Source organism: Paroedura picta, chromosome 7 (genome assembly GCF_049243985.1).
Source record: "Paroedura picta isolate Pp20150507F chromosome 7, Ppicta_v3.0, whole genome shotgun sequence".
Classification (NCBI taxonomy): Eukaryota; Metazoa; Chordata; class Lepidosauria; order Squamata; family Gekkonidae; genus Paroedura; species Paroedura picta.
Genome location: NC_135375.1, coordinates 32,131,829 through 32,147,295, shown reverse-complemented (window position 1 = coordinate 32,147,295; position 15,467 = coordinate 32,131,829). Strand labels below are relative to the sequence as shown.

At 45.2% G+C, this 15,467-nt stretch overlaps 1 protein-coding gene across 2 annotated transcripts in view; it reads left to right on the top strand.

Moving 5' to 3' along the window:
* Nucleotides 1–4,518, top strand: part of CMYA5 (cardiomyopathy associated 5) — a 65,819-nt gene extending 61,301 nt beyond the window's left edge. For both annotated transcript variants that reach the window (XM_077347309.1, XM_077347308.1), the window contains exons 11-13: nucleotides 212–311; nucleotides 793–966; nucleotides 3,576–4,518. In XM_077347309.1, the coding sequence (XP_077203424.1) occupies nucleotides 212–311; nucleotides 793–966; nucleotides 3,576–3,828 (527 nt within the window). In that variant the 3' untranslated portion in view covers nucleotides 3,829–4,518. The remainder of the gene's footprint in view (nucleotides 1–211; nucleotides 312–792; nucleotides 967–3,575) is intronic.
* Nucleotides 4,519–15,467: the final 10,949 nt, after the last annotated feature.

Here is a 15,467-nt window from a genome sequence, read left to right as displayed (position 1 = left end):
GAATTCAGATGAGCATTACATGTTTGGCATGATATAATGTCATCTCTTCTATCCCCATATGTGAAGATGAATACTGTTCAGTAATTTCTGTGGTGCATTGTTTCAATAACAACACTTGCTGTGATTTTTTTGTGATTTTGTAATTTACTACAAGCAAATGCTACATCCATTCCTGAGGTGGTGTTTATTTTTTACCTCTGCCTCACAATAGGAACTAGATTCCGCGTCATGAAGGAAACGGCTCACCCTGCATTGCAGGTGTCACCCAGTGGAACCATAATATGCCTTCCCAAGGAAACACAAATCACTGGGTGAGTATAACTCTTAAATACTCCCTAGGACTCATATTTTAAAAGCAGTACAGTTACCTGAAAATGAATGAATTGTGTGAAAACAGAAGTGAAGAAAAAATAATTGTGTGGCATTTTCCCCTTGTAATGTCAGTTCAAAGCACAAATTCCTTTTTTCTTTCAGGGATTTTTCTTCTGCCGCTTCATGTGCCTAAAGTTGTACATTCCCAGAATGTGGCCAGCAAATTGCCAATTTCAAAAAGGCCTTATTCTTTGTGGTTAGGCCACTTGGCTTTAAAAATAATTACAAAAACCTCACACTATTAAGCAACGTTCCATTTACATGTATTTAAATGCAGTAAAATATGTTGAGCACAGACTGACATTTTTCTGTTGGGAAGAGGAATCGAGGGCACAGCCCTTCTAATGCTCACACGTCAACGTTTTCTTGACTTTAGCCAATATCTGGAAATGCCAAATTTGCCTCTCTCTGTGCATGTAGAATCTCACCGGTTTGGGGAGAGCTATTGTCTTCTCAAGGACGACATTACTGGGAAGTCACTGTGACTGGCTGCGAGACTTACAAGATTGGGATCTACTCCTCCGCTGCACTTCCAGACAGTATCCTGGGGCAGGATGGTTCTTCCTGGTGCTTGTATTGTCCTAGCAAAACCAGGTATCCAAAGCAATTCATTCCAGAAAGAATGACATTCCTAAAGAGCAGCTGAATGTAGTCGCAATAGGACCATTGATGCAGGCCTCACATCTAGAAACCCACAGGAACCCCCCTGTCATCTAATGACACTTCAAAAGAAAACTTTTTGCTTCACTTTAATATTCTCCCTGCCCTGTTCCTTATTGAGGTCATACAAACCATGGGCAGGCCATTGCTGGTTTTCTAATGGTCACAAACCATCTAGGTCAGCATTGGACCTTATCCAAGACTGATTCACAATCAATCAATAAGGATGCAGATTTTGACCTCCCAGGAAGCTGAAGGGACCATGTGCAGCAGTGACATCTGAAGGGGAATCCTGTGTGTCACCTTTCAGGAGAGCTGAGCATTTACCAGAGATCTCATCTGGTAAATGTAATGCAAGTTTTGCCTAAAGATTTTATACTAGCAAGATGGTACGTGGGAATATGTGATTCCCAATGCAGCCAAAGGATCCTGTTGATTGTGGTCCTTTTCTAGGCAGCCTTTGATACGCTGATGCCCTCAGGATGTTCTCATTTCTGTTTTATGGATGGGGTGTTGAGGCACAGCCATTTTGCCATGCTCCAAGCCGAAAAAGACACCGTGGCAAAAGTGTCATTTGAAGGCTGCCATCTCTCTGGGGAACATGAGAGACGATTTGTCAATTCTCTTTCCTATTTTTATGGGTGGCCCAGCTTTCATTAAGTGAAAGGAGAGCAGAAATCGGAGTCTCTGGCGGTTTGGGGTTTTTGTTTTTGCTGCTGTAATGAATACTCCAACCACAAAACCCACCTGTCCTTTCCCAGGGCTGATTTTACAGTCTATATGATACATTTCTCCCATAGCAACTTCACTCGAGGCCAGGTTGATGATTTAGCTTGGCAGCCAGCAGGAGGAGGAGGAGGCACAGTTTCTTGGAGTGAATCCAGAACTCTGAGACGCGGGATGATTGGTGGCTGGGAAGAGGGCTCGGATGATCGACTCTCTGTCCTTTACCCTGGCAGCCGAAGAGACGCTGGGGGGCTTGGGAGCCTTCTGCGTTCCATAATCCGATCAGGAGTTTTTAGCAAAACAGCCACAGAACAGTTGTAATCGTCAGCACAGCAGGTGGCGGCGAATGCTGGTCATGCTGCACTTCAGGGTGACTGGCCTGCTTCCTAAAATACAGCCACAGGGATGTTTAGCATTTACGTTGCACATTTCAAGCGGTCAAGGCACATTGCTTACATTTTGCTAGTAATCCTTCTCACAGCACTGCCAGATAGGCTGGCTTTGACGGCTCTCAGAGCGGTTTATTTCCACGTTAACACGCCAAGGCCGGGGTCATGGGCCACATGCATAGGTCCTAGGATTGCCAACCCCCAGGTGGGGCCTGGAGTTCTCCAGACCTCAGAGATCAGCTCCACTGGAGAAAATGGCAGCTTTGAGGGGGGATTATGTGGCATCACAGCCACACTGAGCTGCCCCTAAATCTCCAGGGGTTTCCCAAGCTTGAGCTGGCAACCCTAATAGGTTACATGTGTGCACCTGAATATGTTTAGACATGCTTGAGTGATACTTGTGGGAATGGAGGATTCGGATTAGGGACTCAGAAGCTCTTATCCAAATATGGAGCTTCTAGACCCCTTTTGAGATCCTGCATGGAGATAAACTAATGCGGGTCAAAGTGGCGTTCAGCAAACACCACCCATGTTAATTTCTGCATGGAAATGAATCACGGCGTGGGACTATAAACTCCAACTGAAGTTGAGGAAATGGTGACCTGCAGGGGTAGTCAACCTGTGGTCCTCCAGATTACATGGACTACAATTCCCATGAGCCCCCGCCAGTGTTTGCTGGCAGGGGCTCATGGGAATTGTAGTCCATGGACATCTGGAGGACCACAGGTTGACTACCCCTGTATTAGGGGATTACGAACTGAAATAACAGGCTCCGCTTGTCTTCTCTTAAGGATGATGTCTTGGTGAATCATACGACTTTTAATCAAGAGCACTGAAATAAATGAGCTGAAATAAATGCTGATAACTCCTCTACCCTTAGAGAGAGAAAACAGCACAGGCTACCAAACAGTCCCAGCACGAGAGAGAGAGAGAGAGAGAGAGAGAGAGAGAGAGAGAGAGAGAGATTGGTATTTGGGGGAAACAGATATAATAAAGGGGAGAGGTAAATAAGGAAAGCAGGAACTGATGGGTTCATCACAGCTGTACCTGTCCCAGACAAGGAAATGAAGGGAACAGCAATCTTGGACCCCATCCCAAGATCTGGGGGCTGCCTTGAGGGCAAAGGCAACAGAGGCCTCAGTCTCTGGGGCCTGCAGAACCAAGAGAGAGCATTGGTCTGTGTGGGTCCACCTCAGCAGGCACCAGGAAATCTGTTCACAGTTCGCGAGCTGGAGAACAGTGCCTTTAAAAATCGCATAAAACTCTGTGACTCACTTCCACAGTCTCTGCAACCCACTTTTGTTTGGGAAACACTCCTCAAGCGTACACTCCCAATGGTCAGCCATCAGCAAGCAAGATGCAATAGAAAATATTGCAACAGACCACACAATGCAGTCTTATTGACTTTAAATTTTCCATTCTCTGCAGTCTCGTCTACAAGATTCTCCACAACGGCGAGATGAGTGATGTTATGGTGACGGAGCAGCCTGCCCGGATTGGCATCCTACTGGACTGCAACGTTGGACGACTCTTGTTCTTCAACGCAGAACGAGGACAAGTCCTCTTTGCCGTCAGGCGGAAATCCACTGCTGCAGCTCACCCTGCCTTTGGGCTGGAGCAGCCGGGAATCCTTCGCCTTCATACAGGCATGGAGCTACCAGAATTTGTGAAGCATAGTTGAACGTCTTCTTCCCATCTACCTGCAAGACAAACAATCAGAGAATGTTATTTTTAAAGGCTTAGGGCGGTCCTTTTCACCTCCTTAATATATGCTTTACCTGCAGAGGAAGCTTAATGGCCTGGTAGGTCTGCACCATCCATTCCCCTTCTAACCGCAGCTTCCTTGCTGTGGTATTCGGAAGCAGTTTGCAATGCATATCAAGGAAGCCCCCCTTGACAAAGAGAATGCAAGAAAAGCCCGGCAGGCTCTAATCCATGGTTCAGCTAGTGTGGCAGACTGCCTTGCACAAGGGCCTACCTACCTACCTACCTACCTACCAGGTGTGATGCCCAAATCAGTTGCCATGTCAGGCCTGTCAAGTGAAGAGCATCCCCTGAACATGAAGAGCTAGAACATGATTACAAGGTAAAAGGGGGGGGGGGTGCAGTTATTTAGACATTGCTCCCAGTTTGACAGAATAAATCTCCAAGTGAAAGAAAGATGGAAGGGAGACTGGTATTTAACCAGAAAGTAATCGTATTACTCTAACCCGAGAGCCAGACTAGGAAATGAGGAATCGGGACAGAAAAATAAAAGAACAAGGACTTATGTCACAGGCACCAATAAAACTCCATCACTTTGCACAAACCTTATGTGTAGTTGTGTTACTTGAAATTAAATACTCAATTAAAGTTGCTTTTAGTCCAAACTATGACCCATTCTGCACAGAGGCTGCCTCCTGCTTGCAAACGCGCGGTTGTAAGTCTCCTCATGGGAGACCCCTCCCACATTTTCCCTCTGCCTCGTGGCGGCTTTTGCCTCCTGATGAGGTGGCAAGGGAAAACAAGTCAAACTTGCTTCTCAGCTTGTCAATCACAGCAAGCCACCAATCAAAGCACAGTGGTTGTCTCGGGGACTCAAGCTGCTGTCCCACTGAGCCCCGAAAATTAGTTTTTTTTTTTAAAGTGCATTTTTGCATTGCTGTGCAGTAATGCCACAATGTAAATGCATTTTTAATTTAAAAAATCAACACTTCCGCGTTGCTATGGAGAAATGCCACAATAAAACATCCCTCACCCCTTTTTGAGATTCGTGGTGTTTCGGGCTCTATTTATGTTTGGATAGAGAGGCTGGACATGGTAACTGGAGCCCAAAGAGTGATTGTGTGTAAACAGTTGGCTTAAAAACAAACAGCACAGATGTCTAGCTGATTGGGAGAGGGCTGCTTCATCACACTCCCCCCCTTTCCCCATTCATTCACCTCCACCAGAAAACACAAATGGGACTGTGTTTAGTTTGCCCAATTCCAAAAAGACCATGGACACTTTAGGGAAAATTAAATTTTGACTTATTATGAAAAGTAGATTTACAGTCCTGCAGCATGCTGACTGCATCTTTTTAAAAAAATTCTCAGAGCAGGTAATGGAGAAGGCAGGGCATGTGTGTAGGGAGGCAAAATGCTGCAGGGTCTGTTGACAAGGAAGATTTGGTGATTTCACGCTCATCATGATGGAAGCTAGTTCTGGAGGGGAATCAAATACAAAAATGGAAGGCTCGCAATGCCCCTCTTATGCACCTGAGTTTACCTGGGTGCCAATGGAAGAAGGTTGCTCTTGGCCCAGTTTTGAGCAGATTACTATAGGGTTGAGGTGCCTATTGGTAGACTTTAGATGCACCCTCAATTATGCAGTTTGGGACTCCAGGACCTGGGCTGGAAGGGATACCTGAAATGATTCCTCTTATTGAGGATGGTGCCCAGGAAATGGGCTGGAAGGGATACCTGAAATTATTCTGATTGGGAATGATCGGAATAGAATGGTGAGTAATTTTTGCCACCAATATTCCAGACGTCCTGGATTTATAAATCAGTCACTCAGGGTCATTTGTGCAGGAGCCTTTGAAAGCTTTGGTTATTGGCCAACTGATGTGGGTTGATGTTCTTGTCCCAAAGGCATGAAGTGCTTAGAAGTGAATTTCCTCCAGGCCAGGCTGGATTCTGGGGATTTTTGGTGGAAGGATCACTTGGGCATAAAATTGGGGTCATTGTGGGTGGGCAGGCAGTTGGGGGTTTCTGCATTGTGCAGGGGGTTGGACTAGATGACCCTGGAGAGACCTTCCAACTCTATGATTCTGATTCTATTCTATGAAATCTAGTTTGTCGGCAGCTGCCCCCACAACTCAAGGATCTTCATTGTGTGAGTGACGGTAAGTTGTGGCAGCCATCTCGTGGCTACTGTCACCACATTATATCAGAATTCCAAAGTTGCCTGCAGGCTCCAAAAGATTGGGGACTCCTGGCATAGACTCCAGCCAATAGACTTCCACAGCCAATAGACTCCCATATAGAGATCTATCAGAATTCATTCAATTTCAGAGGGATTTTCTCCAGTTCAGCAAGAATCTCACTGAAAACCTGCACATCCAAGCCCTGCTGCAGGACAGGGGAAAGCAAGCAGTGATGGTGCTCTCAGATTCTGTCTAACTCTTCCATACCTGACCACAGTCAGTGCTCTGGATTCCTGCTGGAAAACAAGAATGCCCTTTTAAGGAAGGACACCTGGGCTCACTTCTTATTTTCTTGTCCTGCCGGTTTCTCTCTTGTAAGGTAATTGCTTCTAGTTGCAGCAACAGGCGTCAGAAGCTCTACTGAAGTCAATGAAAAGCCAGGCTTGGATTGGCCTCAGTAATCCTTAGGTTCTGAGCTGGAAATACACGGCTGACTTTGAAGAAGGAGCATTAGTTTCTGCTGTCGAGAGAGTGTTGAGCCAGAATCTTAAGTGGGCAGGTGCTATCGATCTGCAGATCAGATTTAAGTCTTCATGCTTTTGTTCAGTGTTGGTTTCAAAAGCTGCACATCAAACAGAGCTGAGTGTCCTGAGCATGCTGAATGGTATGTGCTAGCCTTTCTCAGCTTTTTTTACTGTTGAGAAATCCCTGAAATTCTTCAGGCTTTGAGAAACCCGAGAAGTGGCAAGATCATGCAGAATATGGATTGGGAAGCATAGCTGTGGACATGCCTGCCCGGGGCCCCTCCCCTTCCCACCCCCTCCAGGCCCATCATTGGGGGCAATATGACTATGTATGATCATATCACCTGGTAAATGTTTATAAAATTTTAATAATATATTAAAATTAATTAACTCCCACCCATTTGGGAAACCCTTCCAGAGCCATCAAGAAACCCCGGGGCTTTGGGAACCGCTGGCTGAGAAAGACTGGTATATGCCAATATGTAAATAATTCCTCCCCGCCACCTTTTTCTGCTACGGAGAGTGGGGTGACACATTTAAAAAAAATTCCTGCCTCATTTCTCCAAACACACATTTTAATCATTTTTAACACAGACTCTGGAAGTGAAGAGTGTGCCTTTCCATGGAATCTTATCAAATACCCTAGATAATCTCCATGCACCATCCCATCTCCCCTGAGTTTATTAGAATCTGATTTTATTTATCACATTAGTTTTCCAATCTTTTAAAAATAATATTTAGCCAAGGGTGATGGGACCCAGCTCTTCAGAGCCATCATTCTATCCACCACACCACACTGGTTGCTATACTACCGAGCCCCAGAATATTGTACTTTCCGAGTAAAGCCCTGTACTTCTGAACCAAAGTTCCAAAGAGGCTGCAAAATGGCGTTCTTCCACCAGGCATTTGGCTGAGACCCAGGACTGCACCCATCTATATGGGCCCCCTGCCTACCCCACATATACCCCTATATGGGCCCCTATATGGGCCCCCTGCCTACCCCTGCCCAGATCGCTGGCCCCCGTCTTGAGCCTGGTCACACCGTAGAACATCATAACTGGCACACCTGGCTTATTAGGGTATGTTATGGGACAACGCGATTATAGTAGGAATTATTTAAAATGTTTTTATTATGGATTTCTGTCATTTTATATAGATTTGTATTCAATCAGATTTTATACACTTATGCAAGTCCCCCCAGGACTACTTTGTAGAAGGGCAGCCTAAATAAATAAACCCAGAGAGTAATATAGTATACCATCCATGGACTTAATATGTTGACTCTGTTGTGGATCCACAGGTGTCCCTGCAGTAATGCATTTTGTAAGAAAACAAACAAGACATTTGGTGTACCATACATTTACACCATTGGTACAAATAGTGGCACCCCAGGGCCATTTCACATTGGTAAAGAGCCAAACTCTCCCCCCCCACACACTCCTTGCACTTGAGAACTGATTTTAAAATGATCACTGTAATCGTTGGACATGGAACAGCCATCATACATAGGGATAGAGCAAGCATCTGGGTTTTCTTCCAGGACCAACTCCCCAGGTTCACATGGTATAGTTCCAAGGGTGATATCACAGAATCATAGAGTTGGAAGGAGCCATCTAGTCCAACCCTGTGCTCAATATAGGGTCAGCCTAAAGCGTCCTTGAGAAGTGTTCAACCAGCCACTGATTGTGGAGTATCAATGAGGGGAATCTTACCACCTCCCTAGGCAGCCGATTCTACTGCTGAACCATAAAAAACGTTTTTCCTAATATCCACCTGGGTTTTTTCTACCCACAGTTTAAATGCATTACTGCAAGTCCTCTCCTCTGCTGCTTACAAGAACCGTTCCCTGCCTTCCTCCAAGTGACAACCTTTCAGATTCTTGAAGAGAGCCATCATGTCCCCCTCAGCTCCTCTTCTCCAGGCTGAACATTCCCAAGCCTCTTAGCTTTTCCTCACAGTGCTTGGTCTCCAGGACCTAGATCATCCTCATCTCTCTCTTCCATACCTGCTCTATTCTGTCCACATCCTTTCTGAAGTGAGGCTTCCAGAACTGCACAAAGTAGACTGACCAACGCTATGTACAACTGGACTGTTACATCTTGTAATTTGGATGTTATTACTCTGCTGATAAACCCCAAGACCACATTAGACCATTCACACACACACCGCTACCTAGAAATGTGTCCCCCATCTAGTATCCATCCCCATCCATCATCTCACTTTTGTTACTCAGGGACACTTATCCCTGCTGAATTGCATCTTATTCACTTTTCCAGTGTGTTCAGATCTCTAGAGAGCCAGTTTGGTGTAGTGGTTAGGAGTGCGGATTTATAATCTGGTGAGCTGGGTTCGATTCTGCACTCCCCCACATGCAACCAGCTGGGTGACCTTGGGCTCGTCACGGCACTGATAAAATTGTTCTCACTGAGCAGTGATATCTGGACTCTCTCAGCCTCACCTAAGGGTACAGGGTGTCTGTTGTGGGGAGAGGAAAGGAGAGGTGATTGTAAGCCGCTTTGAGACTTCTGGTAGAGAAAAGCCAACTTTTCTTTATTGTCTTCTTTTACAGGAATTGTCCCACAACCAAATAAAAGACAGTTGTGGCTTCAAGGCCGTGGACTGTTTACAATTAATTGGGGAAGTCCTACATATTAGCTTACCTCTCCTTTAAAGAATAATTTATTGATTTTGCGTTAACCAGCGTGATATGATGTCCGACAGTTTAAAATTGAAGTAAACCCATATCTTAGCAACTGAGACGAGGATTGATTGCCCTGCTTAAAAGGGGGGGAAAGAAGGGAGCTTAATTTGACTCTATTGCCTGTATTTTGGAATACAATAAAAACTTGACTTTTTTCTTCGGTTGATGTTGGTATAACCTGTAAGCACCTGATAAGCAGAGGAGAATTTGGATGATAAACTGGTTCTGTACTTCTGAAAGTTAGTGTCTTCTGTACGTGGCCAGCACTGTCAATTTTGTAATTGGTATCCAAGCAGTGTCTACCTGCAGTGCAGGGGTAATGGAGAGGATTAATGGCTGTAGCGCAATAGGCAAAAATGGAAGCTACTGCAGACAGGCACTTTGATGAGAGACCAGCAATAATAACCTGGACAAAGAGAAGTTGTAGAAGGGGAGGCTAACAAGAAGCAAAGAGGTTAATGAAAGGGAAATAAAGAGGCTTGCTGCCTGTTTGCTCATTTGAAACATTTATTAGTCGCCTTTCTTCCTTGCTGAATTCAAGGTGGCTTACAATATAAGTAAAACGTAAAACCACACACCATAAAAAACAACAATTAAACCCATCAGTCACAGTTTTTAAACTCCAAACAGGACTGTCAATAATAAAAGCTAAATCACTCAAAATGCCCTCCTGAATAAAACTTTTTGGTTATATTTACCCATATCACTTAACGGGAAGTGTAATGGAGAACTGCCAATAAACAGTATACATACATAGTGCAATATTAATCTATCATCGAAGATGACTTTGATTAGCAAGTAGACACCGACAGTTAGTGTCACAGCCATCCGCTGGGGTTGTTTGTCTTGATCTGCTGGTGGGTTAATTGATGAGTTTAGCATGATCAGTTAGGCAAGTTGGCTTCACTCTTGGAAAAGGGAACGTCTGGCTGATAGTAGAGAGCCTTTTACTGGATTCAGACTTCCCTGTGCCCCTCCCTAATGGCTGCTGCCAGAACTGCATTAAAAATCAAGGATAGGATTGGATGTAGCACATGATGCCGTCTTCAAGCCTCTCCAGCTGACTTCATCCCCCAGATTTTGTCTCCCCACTCCCCCTTTGTCTGCAGCCTTGTCACCAGGAGGAGAAATGTCCTGGTCCTTCAATAGAGGCTTAACTTGTGGAAAGAGGGCAACAAAATGTTTCATGCCACAAAGGTAAATAAAATCACCTGGTACATTTCTAGATTACACAGAATATCTAATGAAGATGTATTAGAGCTCAATCCTGTATTGATGGCCCTGTGTTCCAGTCTCAAGTACAGAAATGCCAGCCTCTGGGGGGACCCGGGGATCCCCCGGAATTATGGTTCATCTCCAGTGATCAGATTCCCTGGAGAAAACGGATGCTTTGGACATCTGAAGGGCCGCAGTTTGACTACCCCTGCTTTGGAGGGTGGAATCTATGGCATTGGCGCCCACTGAGTTGCCTCCCTGCCCCGGGCTCCACCCCTGAATCTCCAGGACTTTCCCAACCTGGATCAGGTTCCCCTACCACCCCCCATCCCTGCTCATGGCCAGAGGGGACCAGGCAACCTTAAATATAAGGTAAAAGGTAAAGGTAAAGGTATCCCCTGTGCAAGCACCGAGTCATGTCTGACCCTTGGGGTGACGCCCTCTAGCGTTTTCATTGCAGACTCAATACGGGGTGGTTTGCCAGTGCCTTCCCCAGTCATTACCGTTTACCCCCCAGCAAGCTGGGTACTCATTTTCCCGACCTCGGAAGGATGGAAGGCTGAGTCAACCTTGAGCCGGCTGCTGGGATCGAACTCCCAGCCTCATGGGCAAAGCTTTCAGACGGCTGCCTTACCACTCTGCGCCACAAGAGGCTCTAAATATAAGGTACGGAAGGTTTAGTTCTCTTTATTCTGCTTCAAATTCTCCTAGACAAACTCTTATTCACAGGTTATATCTGTGCACTGGCATTGAAATGAAGCCTCAGAGTTAAGACCTGGAGAGCCCTAGTTTACAATAAGAGATCTGCCATGGAGAACTACAGGGGATTTTATGAACTTGCAGATTCTCCTAAGCACGCTGTCACCAGTTCATGCCAATGAACTCAATCCTGGCATCCCACTGTAAAAGGATTGCATACAGTAAATGCTGATGTATAAGTGCCAATGGTCTGACTCAGTGTTAAGCAAAACTGATATTCATGCTGCAGTTTTCTGTTTAAAAATACTCCCAAGAAAGTCAGAACGGTATCAGAAATACCTGAGCCCTTGGAGGAATGCTTAAAAATCTGAGAGAGAGAGAGAGAGAGAGAGAGAGAATTATGGAAAATGCCAAGAGATTATTACATACTGCAGCGAGTTGAAAACATAAAGGTGCATATTGGAGCTGCCTATATCCATTCATTTTTAGGCTCCTTTTCAGAACTGTGGCAGACCCACCCAACTTAGTAGTTAAGTCAGGGTTTTGTGAAACCTTGGGGTTTCTTGATGGTCTGGAAGGGTTTCCCGAATGGGTGGGTTCATTAATTTTTATATATGTTAAAAAATTGTTAAACATTTATTGGGTGATATGACTACATATGGTCATGTTAACCCCCTCTCAAAATGGCTATTGAAGGGACTGGAGGGGATGGGAAGGGGAGGGGCCCCAGGTTGGTGTGTACACAGCTATGTCTTCTGACTGTATTTTGCACTATTGTGTCACTTCTGGGGTTTTTCGAAGCCTGAAGAATGTTTCAGGGGTTTCTCAATGATAAAAAATGGAGAAAGGCTGGGTTAAGAAGAAACAGAGCTGGGTATCCCTCCTCAGTGGGAATTTCTACAGTGGCTCCCCATCTGTTTCTGGGCAACATACAAAGATCTGGCTCTTACCTATAAGGCTTGGAGTCAAGGTACTTGAAGGAAACCCCTCCTTCTCCTGTGCTTCCTACCAGTTCACAGTCACCTCACAAGCCCTGCTTCTTATGCCCCAACCTGCAGAGGTGAAGCAAATGGTGACCAGAGACAGGGCTTTTTCAGTAGTGGCCCTTGACCTCACCTGGCATCTAACTCTTTCCTAAGCACCATGCCAAAATGCTTTTTCACATTCAGGCATGTAACTAAAGGATTGATCTTTTAATCGTTTGCTATGGTCAGCAGTAAGAGCCTCTTGTGGCGCAGAGTGGTAAGGCAGCCGCCTGAAAGCTTTGCCCATGAGGTTGGGAGTTCAATCCCAGCAGCCGGCTCAAGGTTGACTCAGCCTTCCATCCTTCCGAGGTCGGTAAAATGAGTACCCAGCTTGCTGGGGGGTAAACGGTCATGACTGGGGAAGGCACAGGCAAACCACCCCGTATTGAGTCTGCCATGAAAACGCTGGAGGGCATCACCCCAAGGGTCAGACATGACTCGGTGCTTGCACAGGGGATACCTTTACCTTTACTATGGTCAGCAGTAGCCAAAGGACTGTCTTATGTGTTTAATAGTGTTTTGTGCTTTGGTATATTTTGTTTTTGCTTTTTAATTTGGGCTTGTTCTTCATGGTGTTTTACTGGCTGCATGGCTTTATTGTAGGGTGTTTTTTTGTGTGTGTGTTGTTGTTGCCATCCTCCTCAAGCAGATCTCTGACAAGGCAACATAAACGTTTCTAACAAATAAACCATGACCATGCCACAGTGGCTGATGAAGTGGTCCCCAACCTTTTTATCACCAGGGACCGGTCAACGCTTGACTATTTTACTGAGGCCCAGGGAGGGTAGTCTTTTGCCAAGGGACATTGCTGCCGCATGAGCCCCTGCTCCGCTTGCTTTCCCGCCGGCACCCCTGACTTCCCGCCGCCCACTGGGAGGCGCTGCCAGCAGCAGCTGCGCAGTGCCACACCGAGGGGGAGCCCCAGCCATGGCGGCCGCTGGAGAGCACCAAAGGGAAGCTGGCGGCAGAGTGGCAGGGCAGCCCCTGAGGCAGCATACTTGGAAGACAAAAAAAACAACAACAAGAAGTCACATTATATTTGTTGATGCCATTTCTCCCCACTTATTTTTTGCTTTGGTAAGCTCCGGTCATTTTGGCACATACTTCAACATGCCAGTCAATCAATATGGTGGCTGTACTAATTTCCACCCACAAGACACTCACTGTGTGGCATTTCCAGGTTAGGACGTCAGAGAGATGGATATTATGCTTTATGAGTCACACAGAAAATCCCACTCATCTCCATACAGTCACAGGTATTCTGGGTTAGTGGGCTGGAGAAGGTCCATGATGTTCTTTCAGTTCTTTGCTGGGGTGGATAGAGGTTGATTGGCTAATCCCTACTTGCTGAGGAACAACGTAAAAATCTCAGTGTGTAACTCCCATGGAGAGAGCTCGATTGACGCAGCCTTTCATTTCCTTTTAAACCTTTCCTCAACTATTGCAACACACACACATCCTTAGCTGAATGATAACTTTAATTGCAATATTTTGGTTAAACCAAACTCAAGAATGTTGCTGGTTGCCCACATAGTTACTCAAGCAACCTGCTTAGCAACCAAGAGCAACTTCCGGAACATAAAATACCTCACTTTTCTGTATCATTATCCAGTAAGTAGGTGTACAGGAGCAATTATTTCAGATTAACAACTTGGGGTCCCCCCTAGACACAAAGAGGTTTGCTCCCTGAAATTTTATTTTACCCAACTTATTTGCTGAATGTTTTTAGTATATGAACATTAAAAAAAATGTGTGTTCACTACAAGTGGTGGAGTTTTTGAAGTCCCAGGTGGACTGGGGTACTGCTAGTAAATGTTCCTGCTTTGTGACTGTTAGTTACAATATACATACCCTTTCTAGAGGGTTATGCATTTCTTAAAATCCTCCTCCCAAGCCCTGCTCTTGGTGCCATCACTTGTAGTAGTAAGGCAGGTGGCAAACAGAGGTAAGGATTTTCACTAGTGGCACCTTGCATGTGGAATGCCTTTCCCCTTGACATTTGCCTGGCACTACTCCTACTTTAGAGCCTCTTGTGGCGCAGAGTGGTAAGGCAGCAGTCTGAAAGCTCTGCCCATGAGGCTGGGAGTTCAATCCCAGCAGCCGGCTGAAGGTTGACTCAGCCTTCCATCCTTCCGAGGTTGGTAAAATGAGTACCCAGCTTGCTGGGGGGTAAACGGTCATGACTGGGGAAGGCACTGGCAAACCACCCCGTATTGAGTCTGCCATGAAAACGCTGGAAGGCGTCACCCCAAGGGTCAGACATGACTTGGTGCTTGCACAGGAGATACCTTTACCTTTACCTTACTCCTACTTTCTGTTAGGCCAAAACAGTTCTTTTTATCCAGGCTTTTAATTAAGGGGTGGATCTTTTTAAATTCCAGTCTGCTTCAACATTGAGAACTGTTTCACGAAACTTACTGAAGCTACTAAAAAGTTTTATGTTTTTGTGTTCTGACAAGGCTTTTAATAGTGGGTTTTTAATTTCTAAAAAATAGGGCACAAGCCTAGCAATATTTGGCTATTGCTAGTCTTGGATGGCTGAATAAATTTTTTAAATGAAAGTTCAAAGGAGCTGTGCAAGTTTTAGTTATCTGCTAGTTATTGATTTGAAAGGGAGATCAGAGAGGAGGCAAACAGCAGCATCACCAGCACACAAAAAATTTCAGTGCTGTATGTAAAACAAAATAAAGGGAAGAGATAGCATGAAATGAAATTGACATGAAATGTAAAGAGAGACAGAAACTGGGATGGGAAGCCTAAAGCTTTGTAAATATTTTTCCCTTTCATACTTTAGTGAACAAAATTGAGGGGGAGGAACCATTTTGCTAGTTCCTGAAAGCCTAATGTTATAATGGTGGCTGAGCCACATGGACCTTCTGCAAAATACTAAATTTAAGAATCACTTGGGATTGATCCTTTTGGAAGATAAAATGTAATCTGCACAGGACAGGTCCTAAATAATTTCCAGGATCACAGAATCAAGTTAGAGAATCACAAAGAGAAAATCACACAAACATGCAAGGAGGGGAAATTAGTATTACTCTGCCACCTCCAGAAAGCAGAAATGGAGCTGTGTTTTGCTGCCTGATCCCCAAAAGACCGTGGACGCTTTGCAGAAGATTTTATTTTATCTTTGACAATGTAGCTTTGCAGCTGAGCTGCAATGCAGACTGTGGCATTTAAAAAAAAAATTACTTGGAGCAGGAAATGGAGAGGAGAGGGCGGGTGCGAGGGCAGGACAATGCTGCAGAGACTATGGCACCTTTCCCC